The sequence below is a fragment of the Oncorhynchus mykiss genome, chromosome 12, assembly GCF_057628025.1.
Source record: "Oncorhynchus mykiss isolate SJ-2025 chromosome 12, ASM5762802v1, whole genome shotgun sequence".
Classification (NCBI taxonomy): Eukaryota; Metazoa; Chordata; class Actinopteri; order Salmoniformes; family Salmonidae; genus Oncorhynchus; species Oncorhynchus mykiss.
Window position 1 is genome coordinate 79,262,006 of NC_143033.1, and position 26,709 is coordinate 79,288,714.

Genomic DNA, 26,709 nt, shown 5'->3' on the forward strand with positions numbered 1-26,709 from the left:
GTACTGCTGTACATGTGTGTAGACAGTGCAGTTACGGTGTAGTACAGTAACGGGTTTGTTTTGGTGTTTATTCTGTGTGATCAACTCTTCGGGATAGTAGATTATCTCGGAAAGCCACGATCGCTAAACAACGTAACACATTTATTAAAATGTAACCCAAAAGTGATTCGAACGAAAAAAATACTTGAGTGAAGAGATTTATTGTTGTGTCAACATTTTACAGCAAATCAACCCGCGAAAGTGGACGTTGCTTGCTATTTTCTACTTCAAGGATCTGCTTCGCTGAGATTATAGAATTTTCGGGAACAACACATTGGAAGCAAATTACAGTGAAGTCACATAGGTTTTCTCAGTAAAAACAATGTTGAACTTAGTTTGACTTGGTCGACAAAATATAACCAACAAGCTAACGTAGCTAGTGGGTGTGCTAAACAGTTTTGAATGTCCAGGATCTGACAGGTTGAGGTTGAAGTGGTTGTTGACTTTCTCAATTTAACATGGGAGAATGAAATTCTATCATGCGGACATTGAACGCTTTACAAGAATGGTGTGGCATAAAATGCGAAAATTACCCCAATGTGGAGATAAGGAACATGTCTTCTTCATTCGGAGATGGATTGGCGTGTTGTGCTCTTATCCACAAACACCGACCTGATTTGATGTAGGTATATAAAATAAATTAGAATAGGAATGTGAACTCTCCTGTGAGCGTCCCCATCCTATTTACTACTGTGGGCTCTGCCCCAGTCAGTGTGTTGTATGTGAGTACATTGTTGATAGTAGGCATAGAGGACGGATGCACAGTCGGACTCAGTTCCTGCCTGTCCTTAGGCTGATCCAGAGCGGCTGGCAAACTCTAATCTGTAGCTGTAGCATGTCACAGTGGATTTGTCTGCCCTGATACATGGAACCACATCATGGCCTAAGCTCCAAGTTAACTCTTCTTAATCTTCCTCTCTATCTTTTCCTCTCCCCCTCCATTCTTTAATGGAAATGTCTCTAATGTTAAACATGTAACGTGTGGTGTGCCGCAGGGCAGCTCTCTTGGCCCTGTACTTTTTTTCTATTTTTACTAATGATCTGTCACTGGCATTAAACAAAGCCTGTGTGTCTATGTACACGGATAATTGAACCCTTCATGCGTCAGCAACCGCAGCTAGTGAAATCACTGGAACCCTGAACAGAGATTTGCAGTCAGTTTTAGAATGGTTGGCCAGTAATAAACTAGTCCGGAACATCTCTAAAACTAAGAGCATTGTATCTGGTACAAATCACTCCATAAATTCTAGACCTCAGCGGAATCTGATAATGAATAATGTGGTTGTTGAGCAAGTTGAAGGGACTCAATTACTTGGAGTTACCTTGGATTGTAAACTGTCATGGTCAAAACATATGGATTCAATGGTTGAGAAGGTGGGGAGAGGTCTGTCCGCAATAAAGAGATGTTCTGCTTTTTGACACCACACTCCACATAGCAAGTCCTGCAGGCTCTAGTTTTATCTTATCTTGATTATTGCCCAGTCATATGGTCAGGTTCTGCAAAGAAGGACCTAGAAAAACTGCAGCTGGCCCAGAACAGAGCAGCACATCTTGCTCTAAACTGTAGACTGGCAGTCTCTCTTGGCTAAAAGAAGAGGAGAGACACTTTCTTGTATTCATAAGAAGCATTGTGTTGAAAATTACAAATTGTTTACATAGTTGACTAACACACAGCACTGACACACACACTTACCCCACCAGACATGCCACCAGGGGTCTTTACACAGTCCCCAAATCCATAACAAATTCAAGAATATGTACAGTATTATAAAGTGCCACGATTGCATGGATCTCCCTTCCATCACAGATTGTTCAAGTGAACAGCAAACATGTTTTAAAAAAACAACAACAGATAAAGCAACACCTCACGACACAACGCCTCTCCTCTATTTGACTTAGATATTGTGTATGTATTGTTATGTAGGCTGTGTGTGACGTTTTACATTTATGTAGTTCTGTCCTTGAGCTGTTCTTGTCTATTAATGTTCTGTATTGTATAATATTTCATGTTTTGTGTGGACCCCAGGAAGATAGCAGCAGCTAATGGGGATCCTATTAAAATACCCAATCCCCTCTTCATTACATCCCAATGTTGTTGGTCAAATTATTATTAAGGGGTCTGTGATGGCCCATCATTTGTATCACATAGTACTATTCTGATTTTGCTCCAGAGACTTCAACTCCCTCTCCAAAGATAACATTTATGAAAACAACCATCTGGTGAGTTTTACGTAATTATGTTTTACCAGCAAGCATGCATAACTGTCTCAATGGACGTTTATGTTCATACATTGCACAACATCTGTTTATATTGTCCTAACTGTCTGGCATTTTTCATTATTGATCCCTGTCTCCTACCAGGCATTTGAGGTTGCACAGTCAAAGCTGGGAATCCCTGCATTGCTGGATGCTAAGGACATGGTGTCCACAGAGGTGCCAGACCGGCTAAGTGTCATCACTTACCTCTCCCATTACCACCACTGCTTCAACAAGAAGTCTCATGGTGTGTGGCTAAATTGTGTCATAGTCAAATTGGGAAAACAGCACATGGTTGGTTCCACCTGTCTTTGTTTGTCAAATGTGTGTGTATTCAAAGTGTTCATTTTTACTAAGCAGCCGGTCCAGCCAGTTTGAAGACACCATATGTCGCAGAGTGCTCCAGTCACTCCCAGACACAACCTGACTCTCTTTAAGGTTTGCAGCCCGCCAAGGTAAAGTAATAAAGTTGTTATGAAGCCATTTTTATTTGAATTTTGTATAATTTATTTATTACTTAATCTCAACTCAAAGTTATTTATCTCAATCTCCTCTTTCATCCCAAATTCTCACATTTCTTCCTCTTTACTGTTGCCATTGGCTGACCTCCCCTGCTCAACAGTCAAGGACAGAGGACCGATCCAACAGTGGCAGGCCATGCAGCGTTTGTGCCTCCTGCATGAAGCACGTCCACCTGGTGCAGAGACATCTCACTGAGGGGAAACTCTACCACCGCAGCTGCTTCAGGTAACACCACTGCTCAGAAGGCAACGCTAGCTTATCCTTATCTGCAGACAGTGAAATATAATCTGTGATTTGTGTCCCTCTCATGTCATCCTGTGTTTCTTTCAGATGCAGTGTGTGCAGCAGCACTCTCTTACCAGGGTCTTACAAAGAGGGGAGGGAAGTTGGCTCCTTGGTCTGCACCCACCACTTGACAGCCAGTCAAAATGCCCTCCCCGACTACAGTAAACAAACTGGATCATTAGAGAATCTGCCCAAATTAGATGAGCAGGAGGTGACACTATCTCAAGGTGGATTTACAGACAACCTCGATCTCTCTGATTTTATTAGAAAAACAGACTCAGGTGAGACAGTTATTTTTGGAAGAGGAGGGACAGAGACGGAGGGAGGTGAGAGAAAGACAAGGCATGACACACTTAAGAAGCCAAGGCCACCCTGTCCTCCAAAGCCCACTGTAGAAGAGGGAAAGCTTGAAGAAGCAGGGACATGGCCCATTCAGACAACAGAAACTGTCACTGTAACACCAGACAGCGGTTCGGCTTCTGCAAGCCCTGGACGGCCAGTTCCTGCACCCAGACGGGTGTTAGACTCAGTTCCTCCTCGTCCTGCACCCAGAACCCATCCACCTAAAGCCATGGACAGCCCCCTTGTTTCTGGTGAGTAAGACAAAGCCACTCACTCCAGCTTCTCAATTCTGACCTCACTTTACGACTATATGAAGAGTATGTCATTGTTATCAGAATATTTCAGTACACTCAATTCTGTGTAGACATCCCATCTTCTCTTAATTTCAAACATATCCACTAAATGTTTCTCTGTCCATCTCCCTCTCTCTGCAGGTTACACAGTTGATAATAAAACTTTACCCAATCCTTCTCGGAGGTAAGTTTGACATTATGTATCAGACATAACACATTATGTAACTTTGAGTAGAATTGTCCAATTAATGGCTATTTATTTCTTTAACTTTTGACATCAGGTTTGGCCAACCCAGTGGGCCCTGTAAACCCAAAGACCCACCGTGGCTGGAGCTTGTCCTGTCAGGGCCCTGGCCAAATCTTCCCCCTGCCCCGCCCCCTAGTATGCCCAAGCCCCCACGCTCAGGCTCTATACCCTCCCTCAGAGGCAGTTGGTACAGAGCGAGAGAACCCCCTCCCAACCCCTTTGGGGAGTTTGAGGATGAGGAGGCTGATGATGATTACACCGGGGAAGAGAACACAATGAGTGGTGCTGAAGGCCAAGCACAGCCCTCAATGGTAACCAGCCAGACATGGTGTGGTACCAGTCAGTTAGCTGAAGCAGCCAGCTCACATTGCCAAGCTCATTTAGAGGACACATCCAGAGAAGTTGACAAGTCTAGTATTGCTGGAGCGGATGACACAGTAAATTTACCTGAAATTGCTAATGCACCAAATGTAGAAAGTTTAGCTGAAGCAGGATGCTCACTTCCTGTATCTAATTTAGCAGAAGAACCTTGTTCAATTGATATATCTGAGTCAGCTGATGTTGGTGTGATAGCTAACATGGCTGAAGCAGCTGGCGCACTTGATGTATGTCATTTAGCAGATGTTGGAGTTGGAGAATCAACCAACTTGTCCAAAGCAGCTAGTTCACTTGGTTTGTCTAATTTGGCTGAAGCTAAAAACCACAAGTTCATCTTACTTGGCTGAGGCTGCTAGTTCCCTTGATGTATCTAATCTATCTGAAGTAGCCAGATCACTCGGTGTATCTGGTCTAGCTGGAACTAGTGGGTTCGGAGGTTTAGTTGGAGCAGTTAGTGCACCTAACATATCTAATTTAACTGAAGAAGCTAGTTCATATGGTGTTTCTGATGCTTCTGTCGGTTCACTTAGTGTGTCTAATTTAGCTGGAGCTGATAGCATATGCAGTGTAACTGGAGCACCAAAGGCTCTTGGCAAATCAGATATAGCCCAGAGCCTCTCTTTGCCCAAAAGTGTGTCTGTGCCCGCAATCTCCACTAGTTCAGCCTGTACTCGAAGCCACCCCCCACCAACCTTGTCAACCAATGGAGCAGCAGCCAGTCCCTCCCTGCTCAGACCCCCATCGCTCCTTAGTGTGTCTGAAGTGAGGGACTCTGGCCAGGTGCCCACCCCCTCCCACAGTAAGGTATAATGCTGCTCTTTAGTCTCCACTGATATCTAAGTCACAGCTCAACCTGCCCAAAATACAGGACATATAAGCTTGTATTACACAACACATATATGCAAAGATATCAGGTTAAGTGAGTTTCAGACTGAAACTATTTTCCAACATGTTAACATAAAAAACAACATGTTTTTCTAAGATTCCTGCATAACAACATCGTCCCTATACTGTAGGTTATAGCCTACTCGAGATAGCTGCTTGGACTGTGTGTTCTTGAATATTACAATTGTGGATTTCACAGAAATGTCCTCAATCTCCAATTTAGCAGGTATGTAAGGAGAACCCTTTCAATCGTAAAGTCTCCCCCTCTGAGTTCCCCAAATCCAAGCCTGCCCCTGGACATGGCTTCCCCCTCATCAAGAGGAAGGTGAGAGGATATCTCAGTATAATGAAATTAACCCATTATCCAGTGTTTTCTCCCAATCAGAACAGTCCCCTAGTACACATGCATGTCTCCTGAGGTGCAGACAGACAACTATGTCCCAGTGGAGGAGCTGCAGGTGGAGCTGGGGGAGCTGGAGAAACGAATGGACAGGCTGGAGCTGAGAGGGGTGGAGATGGAGAGAAGCTTGAGAGACTGCCAGAATGGTGAGTGTCTGTAGTTGTACGTGTCTGTAGTGTGCTTATTATTAACATCCAAGTAATTCTTCCAGTTATCATATAAAGTGTTGTTACAGATGAATTGTTATTGAGAAGACTCGTGTCGTCCACCTGTTTGTTTCAGACCAGGAAGAGGAGGACATGTTGGTGGACTGGTTCACTCTAATACATGAGAAACACATGCTTGTGTGCAGGGACGCAGAGCTGGTATACATGTAAGTGCACTGACCTGAAATTATATCAAAGCAAGACAGCGCCTTCACACGCCAGTCTTCACACGACCCTCCCTCCAGTATCTACTACTCCTCAGCAATTATCAGTCTGCTATTATTAATTATGTGTTATGTGTTGTTATTTGACTAATCTAATTGTTTGTCTCTCCTCATCTCCTCCTCAATCATCATCCCCCCAGAGTGTGAGTGGAGTAAGGATGACCGTTATAGGGACATATAGTTGATGGAGGAGCTTGTCACCATCATTGAACAGAGGAACCACATCATCAACAGCTTGGATCAGGACAGGCAAAGGTGCATGAAACACTCATAGATGAATACCGACGGCCATTGATTCAGACAAATTTCATTAAGCAGATGATTGATGCTCTTGCTCATACCTACCAATGGTTTGTCTTTTTCAGGGAAAAAGAAGAAGATGTTCTGTTTTCCATGATCAAGAAGAAAGGTGAGGGGAAAGTATTTTCCTAGAGTGTTTATTTTGTTGTTGTCTTTCCTGTTTTCTCATGTCTGTTCACACTCTCTTTCATTCCTATTCCCTCAATACTACACCTCAGACTCCTTAATTTCTCAGAATTTGATCATGGTATCATTATTTCTCCCTCTTCAGATTTAAAAAAAAGAATCTGGGAAAGACCTGAAGACGTTAAGAGCAAAGTTCAAGCCCACGAAGATGCTGAAGTTGAGTTGGACTCGGGCTCACCCTATAAGGAAGGAACAAATAGGTCTATATTTGTTAACAAAAACACATTGAGCCACAATGTAATGTCTCATAATCATAATAATGTCTCATAATAATGAATGAAGATTACGGGTAAGAGATGAAGACTCTTGGACTGTGGATGAGAGTGGTTAAGAATTAAGTGAAGCCTCTGATGCAGAGTATATGGATTTTCTTCCCAAGTGAAAAAACTATCCCCATTATACCTCCCCCTTACACTGCACTTTTTGCACAAGATGTGATTGTTCCTGCATTCCGTAAAGCCGTAGTCAGCCTATGATGAGTTGCAGCATAGAATCATTCACGAATGGGATTTATTTTTTCAGTTCAACTTTGTTAAATTATATTTAATAAAACATTGTACTTTGTATGAACAGAATGCATTTGTATGATCATAATCTTTTGATAATGTTTTAAATGTAATTTGAATGTGTGTTTTTTTTCCCAAATGTATATTTCAAGAAAAAAGTCTTTGCTACTCCAGATTGTGGCGATGCTTTCCATTGCCTGTACAGTCTGATTTATTGGGCAAGATCTTTGTGAGATTTAGATTCACACTGTATTCAGATCTTTGTTATTTATGTCTCCCAATGTGGGAATTAACCATTTCTTGATGATAAGTATTTTATCATGCTCAAAACTACATTATACGATCTAAAAAAAAAAATACACGTTTAGTTAGTATAATACATTTGGAAAAATAAACCTAAATATATATTTTTAACTTTTAACCTATACATTTTTTTTTTTTTTTTTTACATATCTCGTTCATGCGTTAAATCGCTCTGCGGAACTATATAATATGGTGCAGTTGATAGTCTACCAATTAAGTCGACGCACTACGCGACCGGAAGTTGGTTAAACGGTTTATGTCTAGATGTTAACAGCAGCGTCTTGAAATTCGCTATAAAAACACTCGTTTAAAAAAAATAAAGTAAGGGAACATGTCCGACAACGAAGGAGAGTAAGTATATAGAATATTGTTATCTACATTTTTTTATTTTTTTTTATTAAAAGTACAACGCATGTCTTTTTAGACTCAACGTAGGAACCTTCCATGTTCTCTGATTTTATGTCAACGTGGTGACCTTTTCATTTTTCTCCCAGTGAGAACATGAATCATGTTAACCAATCTATCTGGTTAAATCTATCTGGTTAAATTCGCTCACGTTGCCTCAACTCTCCACTGTTCACGTTTTCGTGTATTATTCTTTACTCTTATTACCTCTGCAGTTTTGATGATGGAGACTTTGATGACGCTGAAGAGGATGAGGGTTTGGATGACCTGGAAAACGTTGAAGATGTGAGTTTGCTACCTATTTGTTCTTCGTAGTTAGCAAGGTATTCACTCTTAAAGTTAATAGTGTCATTGTATCTGGACAGATTTAAAGTGTTTTAGTAATCTCTTGTCATCTGTCATATTCCTCGGATGCTTTTTATTTCACTACAATCAATCCATTACTGTCTGTCACCTATTCAATGTTCAACAATTTCATAAATTCAAACTCAATTTATAAAAATTCTCCCAACCTCTTCCTCTTTGCACTCTGTCTGTTTCTTGTTGTCCTGACCTGTTACGAGGAGGACCAAGAGAATGTGAAGATCCTGCCTGCAGGGGAGGGGTCGCAGGCTAACCAGAAGAGGATCACAACCCAATACATGACCAAATATGAAAGGGCCAGGGTGCTGGGGACACGTGCCCTCCAGATAGCGTGAGTACACCTCAGCAGTGTTGCAATACGCTAGGAAAGTGAAACCTCCGCTTCTTTCCTGAAATGTCTTTCTGCCCTTGACTCCCTGTGAATACGGTCAATTAAAAAGAGCCCGTGTCAAGCCTCTTAGCTGAGAGCTAGTAACCATCTATGGGTTTCTCAAATTAACATTTTGGAAGTTAATTAAAATACGATATGGAGATGACCTTTATCTCTTACATGGCTGTAATGCATATGTATGATTCCACCCATGTCTTGCCTTTACTCAAGACAGTCATTTGTCTAAAGGTGAATATCAATATTGAAACAGAGAAACTAGGACTCAACTAGCTAAAAACACTACCATAATACACATGACAACTGACTGCCTTCTAAATGATCAAATACGAACATAAAGCTAGCTGTTTTGGAACAGAATTACAACAACTTTCCAAAACCAACGTGAATCACAACCTTACACCGTAATGTTTGATGGAGCTTGATGCCTACAGCATGGCTGACAAGATGTACAACAAAGGGAAGAAATGACAGCAGTGGACACGGAAGATAAATCTCCTCCCACGTGGATGCCATGTTCCCAGCATATTACAACAGATGTTTATTTTTGCCACTACTACAGGTACCACTCACCTTGTGCTCTTGCCATATTCTCTACCTCGGGTGTCAACTGCAGGTTTAGTTGGTGACTGGTAATCTGCTGAGTATGTGGAGGAATGTATAGTCTATCTCTGTCATGTTGTCACTATTCATAACTTTCTCTGTGATATAGGATGTGTGCCCCAGTCATGGTGGAGCTGGAGGGAGAGACAGACCCTCTGCAAATTGCCATGAAAGAGCTAAAGTAAGCTATGATTAATCTCGTTTTTTTTTCTAGTTTATGATGGAAGAAGTCTATACAGTTTGATACTTGGAGAGTGCCTGTTACTCTTCAGTATATGATTGAGTGTGTGACCGTTACAGGTGCAGGAAGATCCCCATCATCATCCGGCGGTACCTTCCTGATGGCAGTTATGAAGATTGGGGCTGCGACGAGCTCATCATCACAGACTGAGCCAGACCAAACAGGACTGGCAGGGCCAGACTACCTCGCAACCCACTAGGCTGGTGTGAGTGCAAACTTTTGTTCCAGAAAACATTAACACACCTTATTTAACTAGTCAGGGTCTATTTAAGACTGATTCATTGATTAGTCAAATCTTGTGTGTTACTGCTTGGCTGGAACAAATGCCTACATACATACTGGTCCTTTTCTATAACCTCACCTGCACTGGGCCAACCAGCTCTACAGGCAGCCTGCAGAGTGAAGTCCTCAATTAATAAGACTTTTTACATTTTAGGCCTGTGACCCCTCCCACTGTATCTCCATTTATTTTGAAAGTATTGAAGCATGTACACTCTATGAAGTGAAAGTAGGGCTTCTAAAAGCTATGTGCTGTTATTACAGCTGTTATTCATAAGGGAGAATTGTAACTCATGTCTACATTTACATTGTGTTAGGAAAACATATAATTGTGATTATGAATCTGAATAGTTTTATGACGGGAAGAGCAGTTGTTGTGAAAGAGCTCTTTGTTTTATTGTTGTGATTAAATTGTTTTGTAAGAAAGTACTTTTTGTATTTTTCTTACCAACACAATTGACTTATTGCATGCAGGTCTCTGACTGTTTTTCTAAGGTTTAAATCAAAAAAAAGTATTTGGAATTTTTTCATGCAGTGTTAATTGCAAAACATCTGTAATTAAATATCTGCTACAGATGGTGCAACTCACAAATTAATTTGAGTGAATAACTTGCTGAAACAATTTCAACTATGCTCTGAGCAAAATGTCTTTAAATAATCCTCCCAAGAACTGAGATTTCTAAGAGATCTGTGTCATATTTCTGAGATATCAACATCATATGTTTTTCTTGGAGGCTGGCTGAAGTACTGAGTCACACTGACATGACCCAAACACAATTATAGACTGAAGGATTGTGTGTTGCGCTGGGTTTTACTGTATCAGTTGTCTTTTACTCTGTACTGTACAAAGCTCTTGCACCTAGATCTTCTGAATTGTACACTTAGTACAGATAAAGCACCTATCCAACCCAACACCCCAAATCGCATGGATATGTTTTCACAACAGTGTTCTTTCTCCAGTTTGAGTTCCACAGTCAAACAACTCTTTTATATTATCGAGAAAGTTGTACTCATACCTCCCAATGATGGACAGATACTGAAACTGACATAGAACAAGTAAGAGGGTGAGAGCTATCTGCACACACTCAAACACACAAGCATAGTCAGTTCATTGTTTTAGTGGAAATGGGTTGTTACTGATGTAACGACCCCTACCCAAGTTTGGGAGAGGGACCCTTGCCCAATTAGCAGATTTGGTGTAAGGGGCCATGACACCCCAGTCTAGTTTTACTCTAGTCCTTACAGTGGGCTGACATTCTCCTACAGGCCGACGGAGTAGAAAGAAAGAAAGCTGTTGGAAAGAAGAGGGATACTCCCACGTCAAGCAGGAAGAAAATAGATCTTTGCCTTGGTCAACCAGGGCTGTGCAGTTTCTGGCCTGTCACGCTTTTTTTTTATAGGAAACCATTTCATTTTAGTCTTGTTCAACCATCCACATTTAATTTCTTAACTATATTTAGTGTGATTTAAGAGGTCCACAATGGGGAATGGCATTGGCGGTATCTTTTTTTTTTTGCTTGTCTTTTTCGGTCTCAATGAATTTGGAAGACTCCCTGCCTGAGGATGGCACGGCATATGGGACCCAAGATCTTCACATGACCATTTCCTCAACCACAGAAAAGGGGGCATCGCTGGGGTAGATCCACTCTGATGATGGCGTACGTGCATAATGTCTGGCCTGGGCCTACACTTACCTAACACCCTCCTGTGTTCTCTTGTCCCCCCCCATTCACCTCTGCTTGGAAACTTCTTTCCATTTTTATACCCATTCCATGAAACGACAACATTTGAATATCTTGCAGCCTCCCTCTTTTCCTCCATCATACAAGCATTTTGCCCACATCTCTATCTCTTTCTCTCCAGTTTTGGAATGTTTTAATCCCATTACAGTCCCAACCTGAGCAGGGAGGGGAGTGTGGGGGTGCAGAGACTGTGCAGCCAGTATGAGAGTCCCTTTGTATCCCAGCGAGCTACAGGCCAGGCAGTTATGGGTATGGCTCCCTCATTGCCCCGTTTCCCTCCACTCACTGCTTCCTCTCAATGGCTTTCTTTGTCTTACCAAAGTATCACACGGCCGATTAAATAGAGGGAATTAGAGTCAGGCTTAACCCACAACACACAATCACACACAAGCATGGACATAGGCATACACACACATGATTTAAACTGCTGAAGTGCGTGTAGTGGGACCGGTCAGAGCAGTGGACCATAGTGGGGTTCAGTGTTGTCTGTATGGTGCTGTATAGCCTGTGCAAAGAACAGCAATATCCAGCAAAAGGGTTCTGTGCCTAGAGCTCATGAATGAGGGCTGCCATGGTTTTCAATATTCTGTAATCATACTCAGCCTAACTGAATTAGCCATGATCCATTCGCTGAAATTGCTTTTGTTAAGTGTATAAAACAATGATTGAGTTACTCCAAGCTGTGCATAACTGCTGTTGTTGCATCACCTAGCCCAAGCCCTAACCCTAGCCTAATTCTGCAATGTGAGGAAAATAAGAAAATAATTCACTTTGGCAAGTAGCATTTATGGTATATTGGAATTCACTGTTTGTTGTCCAATGTCATCTTAGCTTTCTTAAGGCAGCTGGTATAAAAACATTAGTGGAGAGAGACTTTTACAAAAGCAGAAAGAATACAGTTTTATTTCGGGTGAGAGGAATTCATTAGTCATCACGTCGCTAGGGTCTTGTTTCTGCTAGTATTTACAGGTTGTTTTGTTCTGCTGGCAACACTTACTGAGAAAACACAAAACACCAAAACAACAATAACAGTCAAGAGTTTTCAACATGGTGAAGAAAACCTGTTAACAGAGCATAAAAACATAATACCAGCAAATATAAATAATCATTGTAATATTCATAAGAACAAGCAATTCCTAAAGCAAGACGTAGGATCTAAAATGAAATGTCATGTGCTTCTTACACTCAAGACATAATGTACAAAAATGGCCCAAAAGTAGTTCTGGGTCAAAAGGAAGCACTACCATTATTTAAAATAATATCATTGAAATCACATATATTAGAATAAAATAAACATACAAGGTATTATTTCACATTACAACATGAAGGGGCATCCAACTTTAACTACAGGTACTGTTATTTTGGAGTTGTCTCTTGGTACCTTTCTTTAGAAAATAACCCTTTGGATTGTTGCTATTCTGTTGCAAACAAGGGGTTGGTATTTCATGACATAAAGGCCAGTTTGAGATCTTACCCTCTGTAGACTCGAGAACTCATTCATGCATGCTGTTAATCACTCAATCTCAAGCAACTGTGTTTCTGTGATGGCATTTCAGAAAAGCCATAAACAGGTAGCAAAAATGTTACAACAACTATCTACAAATCTAACATTTTACACTGAATACGGTACACCGAGTGTACAAAACATTAGGAACACCTTCCTAATATTAAGTTGCAGCCCCTTTTGCCCTCAGAACAGCCTCAATTCGCTGGGGCATGGACTACAAGGTGTCGAAAGCATTCCACAGGGATGCTGGCCCATGATGACTCCAATGATTCCCGCAGTTGTGTCAAGTTGGCTGGATGTCCATTGGATGGTGGACCATTCATGATACACACGGGAAACTGAAACTGTTGAGCATGAAAAACCCAGCAGCGTTGCAGTTCTTCACACATTCAAACCAGGACGCCTGGCACCTAGTACCATACCCCGTTCAAAGGCACTTTAATATTTTGTCTTGCCCATTCACCCTCTGAATGGTACACAGCCCATGTCTCAATTGTCTCAAGGCTTAAAAATATTTCTTAAACCTGTCTCCTTCCCTTCATCTACACTGATTGAAGTGTATTTAACAGGTGACATCAATAAGGGATCATAGCTTTCACCTGGATTCACCTGGTCAGTCTATGTCATGGAAAGAGCAGATGTTCCTAATATTTTGTACACTCAGTGTATAGACACATGTTGAATGTCAAACCATTAATTAAAATGTGAGGGCAGTGGTGCAGACTTTCAGTGTAGTAATGGCAAAACATTGGCAATATAATGACATTAATAGTAAAGTTTATAACAATGAAAATAATGTATTATGTCTACTGAAGATACATACTTAATGACCTCAATTTTGGTTAATAGAAGATGATTATATCAAATCATTATGTAGTATTGTCTTCTTATTCGCTATTCAGTTTTGAAATGTTCTGTGTTAAAGAGACAATGCTGAATCAATATAATAGTCAGTGCCATGGGAAAAAAAATATTGAGGTTGATAAATCAATGTAGTGTTGAGGGTATGTCACCAAAGAGCTGTAATCAGGTCAGAAAAAAATGTGTTGTACTTAATTCAACATCAATGTAGTACTGTAATACAGTGTCATACAGAGAGAAACAACTTAAATAATATTTTTCTCTTTCTTTAGTTTTGGTTTCAAAACTTTGGTCATTTTAATTTATAAAACATTTGTAGAAACAGATTTTCTGGACTGTATGCCCTTTGTTATAGTTTTACAGTATATTCCAATTACAACATAGGCAACTTATACGCTGTATGTCATTTAGCAGACAAATGTATCCAAAGAGACTTACAGTCATGTGAGCATACATTTTACGTATGCGGTTCAGTCGATACAAGAAATTGTAGGAAATATGCCTCTAGGCCAATCACAGAATATGTCATTGATTATATATTGGATATTGTATTACATCATGTAATTCATCTGTTTTAAACATGCCTGAGATGTAGATGGATGGGCTAGCCCTGGCACTCTGTACTGTTGACATCTTTACATCATAAAACCATTTCAACGATAAGCCTCTAGATTTGAATACGGATTTGATTTATTCTCTTATCCAACCCTCCGAGTACTCAACATTGAAGTTATACACCACACGTTACCCCATAAAATCATCTGATCTCCATTCCTCCTTGGACCCTACAGGCCTTCCTGCATCTGGGCCAGACCAGGAGGGGATTCCATCTCCCCACTGCCTCCAACCCAGGTCTCCTCCGCTCTGTGGGTCTGCCGTTGGGGCCAAATCTGCACCAGAGCCCTCTGCTCCCGGTCTTTGTCAGGGCCGCGACAGGGTGGTGTAGACCGGCTGCTCCCAGTGCGTGGGGCTGTGTGACTGTGGCACGCTGGACGGGTCAGTGATGGCTGTGTACAGGGGCCTCTGCGTGGGCCCCATGTAGGAGAAGGCAGAGTACAGCCCTGAGGCCTGGCTGGAGTGGGCGTAGTAGGATCCCGAGGCCTGGTGGTCAGCATATTCTGCAAACTGGGCCCTGGAGGCCAGCGAGGGGAAAGCAGAGCTGTAGTGGGGCAGGCTGAGGGGAGTGTAGGTGACATGGGAACCCCCTGAGGATGCTTCAGCAAAGTGTCCCCCCGAGCCGGCCTCACTCTTAATCTGGGCCTTGGAGGGGTCGGAGCCCAGAGGTGAGGCATGATGCTGCTGGTGCTGCTTGGATAGCCACGCTGCAGAGTGTCCACTGGCCACGGCCAGGGCAGAGGAGATACCGTAGGCATAGGGAGATGCAGAGGACCCTGCTGCTGCCGCAGACCCAGCACTCTGTCCAATCCCCGGGTGCCCATTGGGTGGCAGGTACTGGTCAAACTCGTTCACATCAAAGGGCTCCATGTTGGCCATCACCTCGTGGCTGATCTCACCGATGTCCATGTTTCCGAAATCAATGTGTGGTTTGCCTGACCCTGATCCAGAGCCACCCTCCGCTCCTACCCCCATTCCCCCACGGGAGCTCCCTGCTCCACCGCCCTCCCGCTTCCCATCGCCCAACTTCCCAGACTGGAGCTCCGTCTTGGGGGTGGTGGGTGGTGTAGGAGGGCTGTGGCTCTGGCCTGTGGGGAGACACAAAGCAGAGTTATTGTCAGCCTGGCTTGTGGTATATTATTTAGAATGGGGATGTGTGACAAACTGCATCGATAGGGCTGATCAGACTCTGTGGCATACCTGCAGTATGTGGGTGGTGTCCATCAGCCAGAGGAGACCCCGCCCCCCCGACGTGGGCAGCCACGTCCAGGTGGAGGCTCTTGTAGTGCGATTGGCTATGGCTGACTTCACCCTCAGAGTGGCCGTCAGCTTCAGAGCCGGAGCCGGGTTTGCCATTCTTGCGGCGGCGTGGCTGGTACTTGTACTCCGGGTAGTCCTTCTTGTGCTGCTTCCTCAGCCTCTCCGCCTCCTCGATGAAAGGCTTCTTATCACTCTCATTCAAGAGCCTATGAGGGAGAAAATAGTTTTTGAAATAACAATGATAGAACATTTTAATTTCAGTCAGGAGGAACTTAAAGTAGAGGTGTTTTGTGCTGCTGATTTGATGCATGTGTCAAACTCTAATGCAGTCAGCCATTCTGTTTGAATGAGGAAATTACAGTAGTCTGAGAACATTTAACAGCATGTATTTTGATAACATGATGACCGTTATGTGTGTGTTAAGATAACAGTGACACAGTGCTGGTTCCTTTGACACCTCCACATCCCAGAGGTCAATAACCTTGTCCAACTCCAATAGAAGAATAATGACATTTTATTTACCAGGTGGTCTGTGTCAACTAGGACACATCACCTTTTATATTCAATCTACTAAGTGTTCTTGTATTTTACTTTTTTTTTAACGTCTAACTGGTGTAATGGCAACACACTCATAGGAAATGCTGCTATTCTCCTTGATTAGCATTAAAACATTTTTAGAAAACAACAATCAACAATATTTCTACTGTGGAGATTATTTCTACCGTCAGTTTTGCCTCTGAAACATTCATTTGGTTTTCATCTCGTTCTAAATCGGATCCGCCATCTGCACAGCTGCATCAGAAAACCTGCCCACACCAGGGGATTTTCGGCTGGACTGTAATGAAATTAAGACACAAGCTAAAGATGCATCCTGTGCACGTAACATAAATCCATATTACTGATGGTGGAGTCAGGGGGACTGGCATGAGAAAACACTGACCTTTGAGACTCCCAGTTCAGCATGTTTCTTGGCCAATTAAACAATCAAGCGCAGGCTCAAGGTCAAGTCTTTATCTAATTAATGTTGCCTTCTTATAAGGTTAATGAATTAGCCTCTCTGGGCCTTCCCATCAGCACGCACTTGTCTGACCTAGCAACAGTCCTCCATATCTGTGTTTTAAAGGCTGACCGAACTAACCATTCAACCCGTTGACCAGTAACATCTTGGATATCTTTTTACATAGTAGGTTCTTTAATATGTCACTCTCAATTACAAATGACAGGGCTGTAAAAGTGTATATCTGCCATAATGGTCTGTGCTTTAAAATATATAGATGAGGGGATTGCAAAAACCTCAGTGATTCCCACTGCAGCCATCTCCCTCCTACACCACCATGAATTAAGTGGGTTATGAAATTGGGCATATCCAGCCACTATAATGTGAATACAAAAAAACACAGAACTACATGTTTTTAGTTTTCTGTAGGCTACATAATCAACATTATTTTTTTTATTTTTTTATTAGGTTGTGGGCTTTTACAAGCTTTATTCTGAGCTGGTAGAATATTATTTTAACATATCTCAGCTAATTTGATTGAGAAACTCATTGCTGTAAAGAAGGGAACCTGCCTTGAAAAATCTAAAAATCTATGACTTTTTAAGTTGTTTTTATGTTTTATGGGTCCATAATTCAAGTCTACTGTAGCATGAGGTGTCCTTTGAACTTTTGACCCAGAATGTTGTGACTAAGAACGCATTTTAACTTGTGTAACCCTGGATGTTTATTGTTGTTTATCAAAGCGGACCGACGCTGTAATAAACGCTTTCCCTTACCTCCATAGTTTCCCGAGGGTTTTGCTGAGCTCCGCGTTGTGGAGGTGGGGATACTGGTCCGCCAGTTTTCTCCGTGCGGCCTGTGCCCACACCATGAAGGCGTTCATAGGCCTTTTCACGTGCGGCTTGCTTTTGCTGCTGGAGTTTACACGCACAGGCATTGGCACGAGAGTCCAGTCGTAGCCGTTCAGCACCTGGCTCACTGCCTCGCGGATACCAATAGGAAAGCGATCGTCGTCTTCATCGGACTTGATGGAAATCCCGCCAGCTACATCGGATAGGGCGTCGTCGCCGACCCCTGTTAGCTGGGGCTGCGGACCGGACAGGGGGGAGTCTCCTCCGCCTGCTGCACTGGAGGAGTGACCTGGTGACAAGGAGTGACCGTCGTCCGAGACCCCTGGACTCATTTCTAACTCAGATAAACTCTGCTCCTCTCCCGACATCTTTCCCCTCTTCCAAGAAAGCTTCCTCCCTCAAGTGAGTAACAGAACGTGCACAGGGTATAGTTTCTTGGCCTATGGGTGTTCAACTACTAATCCTAGACCTATCCCTATGTCTGAACTAATGAAGAAGTTCACCCTTTCTCAGGAATATAAACTATGCCTGTTTAAAACGAAAGGATTGCTTCTGTCACTCGAGGTCTCCTTTATATAAACTCCCAGTCAGTCTCAACTCTCAGTCTACGTTCTAAAATTCTGTTTGGATTCCTCATCAAAGTTCTTTCCATCCGTGTTGCTGGTATCTTACGCTGAGCGCGTATTGTGGATCCCAGTTTACCTGTTGATTCCCACCTCTTGCTCCAGTTGAACAGTGTCCTCTCCCGTGCAGTCTTTGAAATTGTAGTCCTTTAGCTAAATACTGCAAAGGACATAAAGTAGAGTATGTATTAGAAAACAATACCCTAGTGAGTGAAATATAGAACATATTATTAAACTGGGTGGTTCGAGCCCTGAATGCTGATTGGCTGACAGCCTTGATATATCAGACCATATACCACCACAGGTATGACAAAACATGTATGTGTACTGCTCTAATTACATTGTAACCAGTTTATAATAGCAATAAGGTACCTCTGGGTTTGTGGTACATTGTTTGCTCAGAATACTTTCATTTAATTAGCATATAAAGGATGTAATAAAAATGATTCGGAATTAGGATATAGAAGTGAATCTGAAGCCCATACAGTTAGTGCAGACGGTCTGTTATTCGAGCCCAGGCCTCGACTCCTGCTAACAAGCTACTGTTTAAGGTTTGGCACTTATTGCAAGCTCCCCAGAGAGAAAGTGTTGGAATAATATGAGCCCGCACCAGCACAGGGCTTCGATTTATACCTCGGAGCTCTTAGATAAACAAGGGCTGGCGCTGGAAATATAAATTGGCGTGGGTACGTGTGTATGCGCGTGTGTGAATTGGACACTGTCTGTTTGAAAAAGTATAGGCCATGTGTCTGTATGCGACCTATTGGGGTCAAATGTGTAGTTTTGTCGATAGAATCAACGCCTGCCTGTGTAGGCCAACACGACCTTAACGTTTTGATTAAGCGAACTTGTGAACTGTAATAACAAACTATAGGCTGTTTGTTTTGGAATTGATTTAATCGTTGAATCAGTCATATTGTATAAGTTAAATTCATAATGCTTGTCTCTCTTGTGCCCAATTGATCCTTTGTAACATGTGGATGCCACTGACATACTGACATACTGGTGGTGAATTATCAGAGCATTGGCGGGACTGTGCCATCTCATCTTGTACCTCAACCACCCATAAATTTAGTGGATTCGCTATTTTAGCCACACTTGTTGCTGACAGGTGTATACAATCGAGCACACAGCCATGCAATCTCCATAGACAAACACTGGCAGTAGAATGGCCTTACTGAAGATCTCAGTGACTTTCAACGTGGCACCATCGTTAGATGCCACCTTTCCAACAAGTCAGTTCCTCAAATGTCTGCTCTGCCAGCTCAATCAACTGTAAGTGCTGTTATTGTGAAATTGAATCATATAGGAGCAACAACGGCTCATTCGTGAAGTAGTAGTAGGCCACACAAATGCTCAGAATGGGTAAAAATGTGTATGTCCTTAGTTGCAACACTCACTACAGGGTTCTAAACTGCCTCATGAAGCAATGTCAGCACAAGGACTGTTTGTTGGGAGCTTCATGAAATGGGTTTCCATGTCCGAGTAGCCACACACAAGCCTAAGATCACCATGCACAATGCCAAGCATAGGCTGGAGTGGTTTAAAGATCGCCGCCATTGGACTCTGGAGCAGTGGAATGGTGTTCTCTGGAGTGATGAATCACGCTTCACCATTTGGCAGCCCAATGGACTGGGTTTGGAAGATGCCAGAATGCATAGTGACAACTGTTAAGTTTGGTGGAGGAGGAATAATGGTCTGGGGCTGTTTTTCATGATTCGGGCTCCTTAATTACAGTGAAAAGACATCTTAACGCTACAGCATACAATGACATTCTAGATGATTCTATGCTTCCAACTTTGTGGCAACAGTTTGGGGAAGTCCCTTTCCTGTTTCAGTATGACAATGCCCTGGTGCACAAAGCGAGGTCCATACAGAAATGGTTTGTCGAGATCAGTGTGGAAGAACTTGATTGACCTGCACAGAGCCCTGACCTCAACCCCATCGAACACCTTTGGGATGAATTGGAACTACGACTGCGAGCCAGGCTGAATGGAAGCAAGTCCCCGCAGCAATGTTCAAACATCTAGTGGCAAGCCTTCCCAGAAGAATGGAGGCTGTTATTGCAGTAAAGGGCGGACCAACTCCATATTAATGCCCATGGTTTTGAAATTAGATGTTCGAAGAGCGGGTGTCCACATACTTTTGGTCATGTAGTGTATGTATAGGCTAATAACGAGTTTGTAATGGACATATAAGGCGACAATAATTGATGACAACTCCGGTCTTGGTGCGCTCGCCCATTCGAGTTGGTTGCAGCCAGAACAGAGTTCCTATGTGATTCAATATTGACAATTTCTTTCAATTAGCACATTTTTTTACAAAGAAAGTATTTTCACCAGGTTGTCCTTCAGATTAGTTCAGAACTATGAAAGACACACGGGTTGTCTGTCCTGTGATTATTAAAGCAGGAGTTAAATGCCAATTTCTGCTCGTCCACATTGAAAACTCGTATCTAATTTATTGTCAATATAGGCTCTACTGTATATATATATTATGAAGCCTACAGTATATTGATTGTTCTCTACATTCCTCTTAAATTGGTGTTTATGATGTCTAACTTTCCATCAATTTGACTTTTTCTATAGCAACCGTCATTAATTTACATGAAAGAAGTGGACTCCAAAGCCCTTCTTATCGCTTGACCTAACAATACATTTCCCTTGATTTACGAAAATATTTTCCCATGATTGATGCTGTAGTCTCTTTCCCTTAGTTAGTTGTAACGTGTTCATTTATTATAATAAAATAAGAAACGTTAACATATCCAGAAATGTGGAATAGCCTATCTGAATCTGCGATTTTTTTAAATTCCAAAACAATTGTCTCTAAACAATTGAATAAAACGTGACAATTCTATGACCTATTTGAGTTTTATCGTGAATTTGGCCTTCGAGTTTGTGTTCTGATGCAGGTCTAGAATATTGTATGCATTGAACAGGTTGTTGGCACGAACCACTGATCAGAGATGACGAGAACACGTCCAGCTTTTAACGCATTATGAAATGGATGATCTTGTTGACTAACTTTCTCTCAATGAATTTTTTTATTTATTTATTTTTTTTTACCTTTATTTAACCAGGTAGGCAAGTTGAGAACAAGTTCTCATTTACAATTGCGACCTGGCCAAGATAAAGCAAAGCAGTTCGACAGATACAACGACACAGAGTTACACATGGAGTAAAATGAGTATATTAGTCAACCTGTAAATACTCACGAATAAATAGGCATAATACTTGTCAAATGCCTCATATCGTTGAAAATAGTCCCATGCGTCATGAATGTTGGGATAGTCAGTAGATGTAATTAAGGAGTCAAATGTAGCTGTTAATGGGAAAAGTTTCGTTGATTTCATCTTGAACTCGATCGATCTGACGTTATATCTAAAACTATATTTGTCACTGGTCTATAAATAATTGTATCTTCGAAAGGACCGTTTACGACAAGGCAAACCTAAACGGAATACATAACTTTGAAGCTGGTTCATAATTGAAATTGTATGTCAGTAGGCCTATTTGTATTAACCTATATAGTCTGTAACATACACTTGCAAAAAATATATATAATATATTGCTGGGATGCGTATTAAACATGTATTTCTCCTGCCAGTCACGATAATCATATCCTGCTATAACAGAGCAGGCGATGCCCACTTTACACAGCAGGATTATCCTAAGATACATTTTAAATGTAACAATAATAATATGGTAATAGTTATAATGATAATAGCCTAATAATAATAGTTTAATAATTTAAATAAAACAATGATTTAGAAAAGATGCAGGTGTAATACATAATTTCTAACTGCACAATTTAGATGAACTTTATGTCTTGATAATTTGACAAATGAAAGAAAGAGAGAGAGAGAACAGCAGAGACAGGAAAGTATTTCAAAAGCTAAGCGCCTTACTTCAGTAATGAAAAATGAGGTCGCCCGCTTAGCACGAGAGTCCGTGTGTTCCCGAGTTTCCAAAGTGACGCTCGCGCTCACTCCCTAGCCCCCTCGCTCGCGCTGCCCTTCTATGAATGCCTGCTCTGTGTCGCGCCGGGGCTTAAAGAGCTCCGTTGTGTGAGGAAAAAGAAAAAAGTGGGGGGAAAAGTCTTAAAGGAGCAGCAAACTTACACGCATGCAAAACCGGCAATCAATGTGATTGGTCGATTATTATTTTTGCTCAGTTTCCTGCAGGGTAGGATCTCACTGTCAAAATTAGCATCAATATTATGCCAATATTACGCCTACCTGAATAATGTGGAGACGCCTCGATTGTTTTGGTTAGGTAGGCTACTTATCTATTTCTAGGCTGCAGTGCCATCAGATTCTGTGGAATGAGATGCTGCATTTGGGTTTGGGTATTTCAGACTTCTCAAAAGCAATATCTAGCCTATGGAAAATCCTTTCTGTTGGGAAAATGTATGTGATATCATCCATATTTGGGGTGTGCTACTTTTTGACCCTCTTGTGGTGATCAGAGTAGGGCAATTCCAATGTGGAACACAAAAATATCCGTTTTCTATGAACATTTGTTAAGATTAAAAACTATAATTCAGTAAGAAATATATGTTTTCTACATTGTGATTTTTCAGATCCATGTTATTCTCATACGTCATTATAGCCATTACAGATTGGGTAGCAGATTTTGATTTAATGATTTAATGATTTAATGTGCTGGATGTTTTATATTATTGATTTGGAATTAGGGATTCCATCTCTAAATGTAGGCATAGCCTAAATATCTATATAATGCTCAAATCATAAAAGAGCAATGTTGACTATGACATTTGTCATGTTAAATGTATTGGAGAGGGATATTAGCGGCATGCGCAATCCTTTACTGAGAGATTTTCATTTGCAGAAGCTTATAGGGCCACACCAAAAAGAGACCTTAAAAACATAAGTCATCACTCAATTTCAAATAAAAAATTATTTGGGTTTCTGAATAATTCATAAGGCCTGTATTATAAATAGGACTACCGGCTAGCCTTATGTGCATTTACGCATGAGGTACATTGATATTTACCCAACTCCACAATCACCTTGAACGCGTTCCCATGGAGAAATGTTTTCGTCTTATTGTTATTATTATTATAAGCCATATTTTTTTTGTAGAAAGAGCGTAGGCCTATTCTCTGATGTTATCAAATGTAATTTATTTACCTGTTTCTGTATTTCCTGTTGGTGGTGTGAATTTGCATTTGATTTGAATGATAGGCTACATGATGTAGTGTGCCCCACAGGAGCTTGTCCAGCACCCAGTCACTCACATCACTGGATACACGCGTCAACAACTGACTTTGATGTGTCTCTTCTTATCCTGTTTGAAGTGATGTCCGGGGACATCATCTAAATTAGCAGCGGGGTCTCAGGAGAACACACTGATGCTTTGTTTTTGCACGCTCATATCAGAGTCCCTCCCTGTCACTTGGAGACGAGAGGTGTGGGGGTGCACTGCACGCACACAACTCCACATTCTTAGATTTCCCCTATGTTCTTGGGTATATTGCTGCACCTATGAGCAATCGTTATTGTCTCTTTCAATACAGTCCAAGTTTATTACATGTGTTATATATTTATTTTTAAATATTGATCTAATTTAGATATCGATTTTACGCACGTTTTACGCACACAAACTAGGCTAAGTGAACAGTTGGTCTATTGGCATTTATCTTTTGATATTTTGTGTTAGATTAACTTACATTTCACTGACACTGGTTTGTTGGATAGAGCATCAACGTAGGCCTACAGTAGACTATCCAGTGCAGGCCACTGACTGTCGGAATTAAATATAATTCCAAGGCGAACACTGCGCTACTTCATCCTATGTGTGAGTTTTATAATTGCATCAGTGCGCAGTCACTTAGATACACAGAGCACACATTTAAAACCAAACAGCATTTGGAGAAAATATAGAAAGTAGCGATGGGGGGTATTATGTGTCGAACGCACACAAATACATGCGCTGTTCTTTTCAACAATGACCCCTTGTATTTCCTTCTCCCGACACTACCCCCTCATCCCAAAAAATCACTTATTTGTTCATTATCCATGAATGTTGACTGTGATAAGGGAATCCTAACCATGAGTGAATCTCTCTGTCTGGTTGCCTCTCTCTCTCTCGCCCTTTCATTCCCTCTCTCCTCTTCTCTTTGCGCCCTTTGTTTTATCTCAGGTGAATTGTAATCATGTGATCAAACGAACACCCCCTTCCATTATCCCCTTAAAATGAAAAAATGAGGAACAAAAAACAGTTCTGTGTATATGAAAAAGAAAAAGAGAAAAAGACATGTCTCCGTTTAGTGCGCCTCTTTGTCTGGGTCTCAGCAAACGCTCACATATAGGGGAAAATGCTCCAAGACCTCTACTTTGCTTATGGATCTCTGTCGCACTGTCCAGCTCTTGAGAGGGGGAAACTTAAAATGCAACTCCGGTGGACTGGCTGGTCCTTCAGGATTTGTGGCCTGGCCGCAACATTGAAGTGAGTTTTTGTGAGTGTGCAGTAAAGATTGGGAGAGCATCAGTAATTAATGTTGTTTGGGGGTGAAAAGACTAGCCTATTATTGTAAGGCGCGAATATTTGAGAAATAAGTGTGATTCGTATCATTTCCGAGCCTCAGTGTTTGGTATGTCTATTATGTATTATACGTTTTTTGTTATAAGCTAAGGATGTTGTAATGCAAAAAGTTCAGAAAGATACACTTCATGTACGTGGTTAGTGTTTCTTTATCGAAATCAATATCCCGTAAGGACCCAGCATTTGTGTGTGATTGTGTTGTGATTTATTGAAGTGAATTAAGAGGGAGAGAAAAGTCAGATGAACATATCTGTGGTCGCATGTGTCGAATCGTTGTTGTTTAAATATTTATTTTAACTGCACCGTCATGACATTACATTTTATGTTCTCCTCTAGGCAAATTATAATCTTTTATCGAAAGAAAAAATGTATTAAATTATGTATTCAACAAAGAATATGCTTCCATGCAATTTGGTTGATTAGCCTAATGTTAAAGTTTAATTTAGCTGGTTTCTTAATTAATTGTGTAAACATTTAGTAGCCTAGATGATTGGTGTAGGTTAATAGAAGGTCGTTGTTCAAAATAACTCAAAATAGTTAGACATGGTTATATCGTTATAATTGATTCTCTTATAACATCAGGTTAACTATTATCAATGCGATTTGTTTTTGTTGGTTTGCTTTTAGGCCTAACAATAAGTAATTTCACCATTAGTTAAACTCTTATGAAAACTCCGCGTCTAATCCATCTACCAACCTGGCCCCATTCCATCATGGCCACCGAATCATCAACCTCATTCCTAATTGGCATACATCACTCCTAACCTCTCCATCTGAACGCTGATGTGTGGTGAACGTTTTGGAACAAAAATGGTCGCCGTGCATCACCCAGGTTGGTGCCGCACATTGGTGGTGGATGGGGTGAGTTTTCCCCTAACTACGTAAAGCACGTTGCGTACTTCAGTTGGTAGAAAAGCACTATATGAATCCAATCACGTATTATTATTATTATTATCACAAACATTGGGTTAAAACAAGCTTATATATTATAAGTTATATTCTTCAACAATCAATGGATATATATAATTAATTTACATCCACAAATTTATATATCGACTAAGGAATCTTGCTTTAAATATGTTCAAGGATATGGTATGTTATACTTTCTAATTGTAGCCTACATTTACTGAGCTTGTTGTAGGACAAAATGGTCAGACTATTGTTTTTGTTAATGGCAGCAAACGTGACAGAATAAGACGAGAAATACATTTTCCTCAATTTTACATTAGGACTAATTTATCAGAATATTAGAGGAAGCATTGATGTAACGAAAATATATATAAAGTCGTGCAAATGTGGCTTTTCAATTTTGGTTGCATACAACGACTAACAGGTCATTTATGTCGAAATCCTAAATTAGTATCAGATCATTATTAAATAAAATATTCTGGAAAATGTTTTGTCAAAATAACAAAACTTAATGTCAGACACATTTTTTAAATATATATTTCATAACAGAAGCCTAACTCCTTCCCCCTCTGACTTCGCTTGTTAATGAATAAATATGCTTTTTCGATATGATAAAACAGCATCCAACTTTGTGGTAAACCTTTTAAAAATGTAAAATGGTGAATATATTTGCCCTGTTTTGTTGTTGTGTCTTTAGAACCAGTATTTGAATATTGTGCTAAACTGTATGTAATGTATTGATGTTTACAGATGTAGAGAAGTAAAAAATAGGGTCAAATTATATAATTAGCAATAGAACAAATCGTTAACATGATGCTATTGATTGAAATAAAAAAATAAGAGGCAATGGAATAAGAACAGTTGTTAGAATGAGACTTCTCTTACTTATTTAATATTAATTTATTATATGTTGATTCATAATGAGGATTTATTTGCTATTTGTTTATTTAGCTTTGTTAATTTAGAATGGAATATGTCGCAGTATTGGGACATTTTCTACTCACAAACCTCCTTCATATCATTTTAAATCACTATCTAAAAGTAGGGGAAAAAAAGGACACTGCAAACATTAAACTTAGTGCTTTTTACTGTGACTTATGTTGCTAAATGTTTCCTTCAACGTA

General features: G+C 40.9%; 3 protein-coding genes and 1 long non-coding RNA gene across 6 annotated transcripts in view; 3 read left to right on the plus strand and 1 right to left on the minus strand.

Moving 5' to 3' along the window:
• On the plus strand, positions 1-7,138 carry LOC110538354 (MICAL-like protein 1). The gene is given in 14 exon segments (XM_090193495.1): positions 1-661; positions 2,211-2,259; positions 2,401-2,542; positions 2,656-2,750; positions 2,918-3,042; positions 3,148-3,695; positions 3,879-3,921; positions 4,019-4,295; positions 5,471-5,572; positions 5,673-5,793; positions 5,930-6,020; positions 6,218-6,332; positions 6,443-6,486; positions 6,649-7,138. Coding segments are annotated over 12 exon segments (1,743 nt in total). The 5' UTR covers positions 1-518; the 3' UTR covers positions 6,225-6,332; positions 6,443-6,486; positions 6,649-7,138.
• Positions 7,139-7,568: 430 nt separating this feature from the next.
• On the plus strand, positions 7,569-10,243 carry LOC110538352 (DNA-directed RNA polymerases I, II, and III subunit RPABC2). 3 transcript variants are annotated; one of them, XM_021625107.3, is made up of 5 exons: positions 7,569-7,723; positions 7,993-8,062; positions 8,341-8,471; positions 9,241-9,312; positions 9,432-10,243. In XM_021625107.3, exons 1-5 carry the CDS (start codon positions 7,704-7,706, stop codon positions 9,520-9,522), a joined length of 384 nt encoding a protein of 127 aa, XP_021480782.1. In that variant the 5' UTR covers positions 7,569-7,703; the 3' UTR covers positions 9,523-10,243. The 3 variants fall into 3 exon arrangements, with proteins under 3 accessions (XP_021480782.1, XP_021480783.1, XP_090049622.1); XM_021625108.3 differs by having other exon boundaries at positions 7,584-7,723; positions 8,344-8,471; XM_090193496.1 differs by lacking the exons at positions 9,241-9,312; positions 9,432-10,243 and adding an exon at positions 8,963-9,127 and having other exon boundaries at positions 7,584-7,723.
• Positions 10,244-12,267: 2,024 nt separating this feature from the next.
• On the minus strand, positions 12,268-22,435 carry LOC110538351 (transcription factor SOX-10). The gene is made up of 4 exons (XM_021625106.3): positions 22,018-22,435; positions 17,410-18,267; positions 15,577-15,842; positions 12,268-15,464 (listed from the first exon to the last, which is right to left on the minus strand). Exons 2-4 carry the CDS (start codon positions 17,850-17,852, stop codon positions 14,683-14,685), a joined length of 1,491 nt encoding a protein of 496 aa, XP_021480781.3. The 5' UTR covers positions 17,853-18,267; positions 22,018-22,435; the 3' UTR covers positions 12,268-14,682.
• Positions 22,436-24,351: 1,916 nt separating this feature from the next.
• LOC110538350 (uncharacterized) overlaps positions 24,352-26,709 on the plus strand; it is a 34,184-nt gene continuing 31,826 nt past the window's right edge. The window contains exon 1 of the long non-coding RNA XR_016485295.1: positions 24,352-24,580. This is a non-coding gene — a long non-coding RNA (uncharacterized LOC110538350). The remainder of the gene's footprint in view (positions 24,581-26,709) is intronic.

Excerpts from the sequence above, each read along its gene's own strand:
- LOC110538352 (XM_021625107.3), top strand. The coding sequence starts at position 7,704 with ATGTCCGACAACGAAGGAGA. Across the intron at positions 8,063-8,340 it reads ACCTGGAAAACGTTGAAGAT|GAGGACCAAGAGAATGTGAA; the intron begins GTGAGTTTGCTA and ends ACCTGTTACGAG. Across the intron at positions 8,472-9,240 it reads ACACGTGCCCTCCAGATAGC|GATGTGTGCCCCAGTCATGG; the intron begins GTGAGTACACCT and ends TCTGTGATATAG.
- LOC110538351 (XM_021625106.3), bottom strand. The coding sequence starts at position 17,852 with ATGTCGGGAGAGGAGCAGAGTTTATCTGAGTTAGAAATGAGTCCAGGG. Across the intron at positions 15,843-17,409 it reads ACCCTCGGGAAACTATGGAG|GCTCTTGAATGAGAGTGATA; the intron begins GTAAGGGAAAGC and ends TCTCCCTCATAG. Across the intron at positions 15,465-15,576 it reads ACACCACCCACATACTGCAG|GCCAGAGCCACAGCCCTCCT; the intron begins GTATGCCACAGA and ends GTCTCCCCACAG.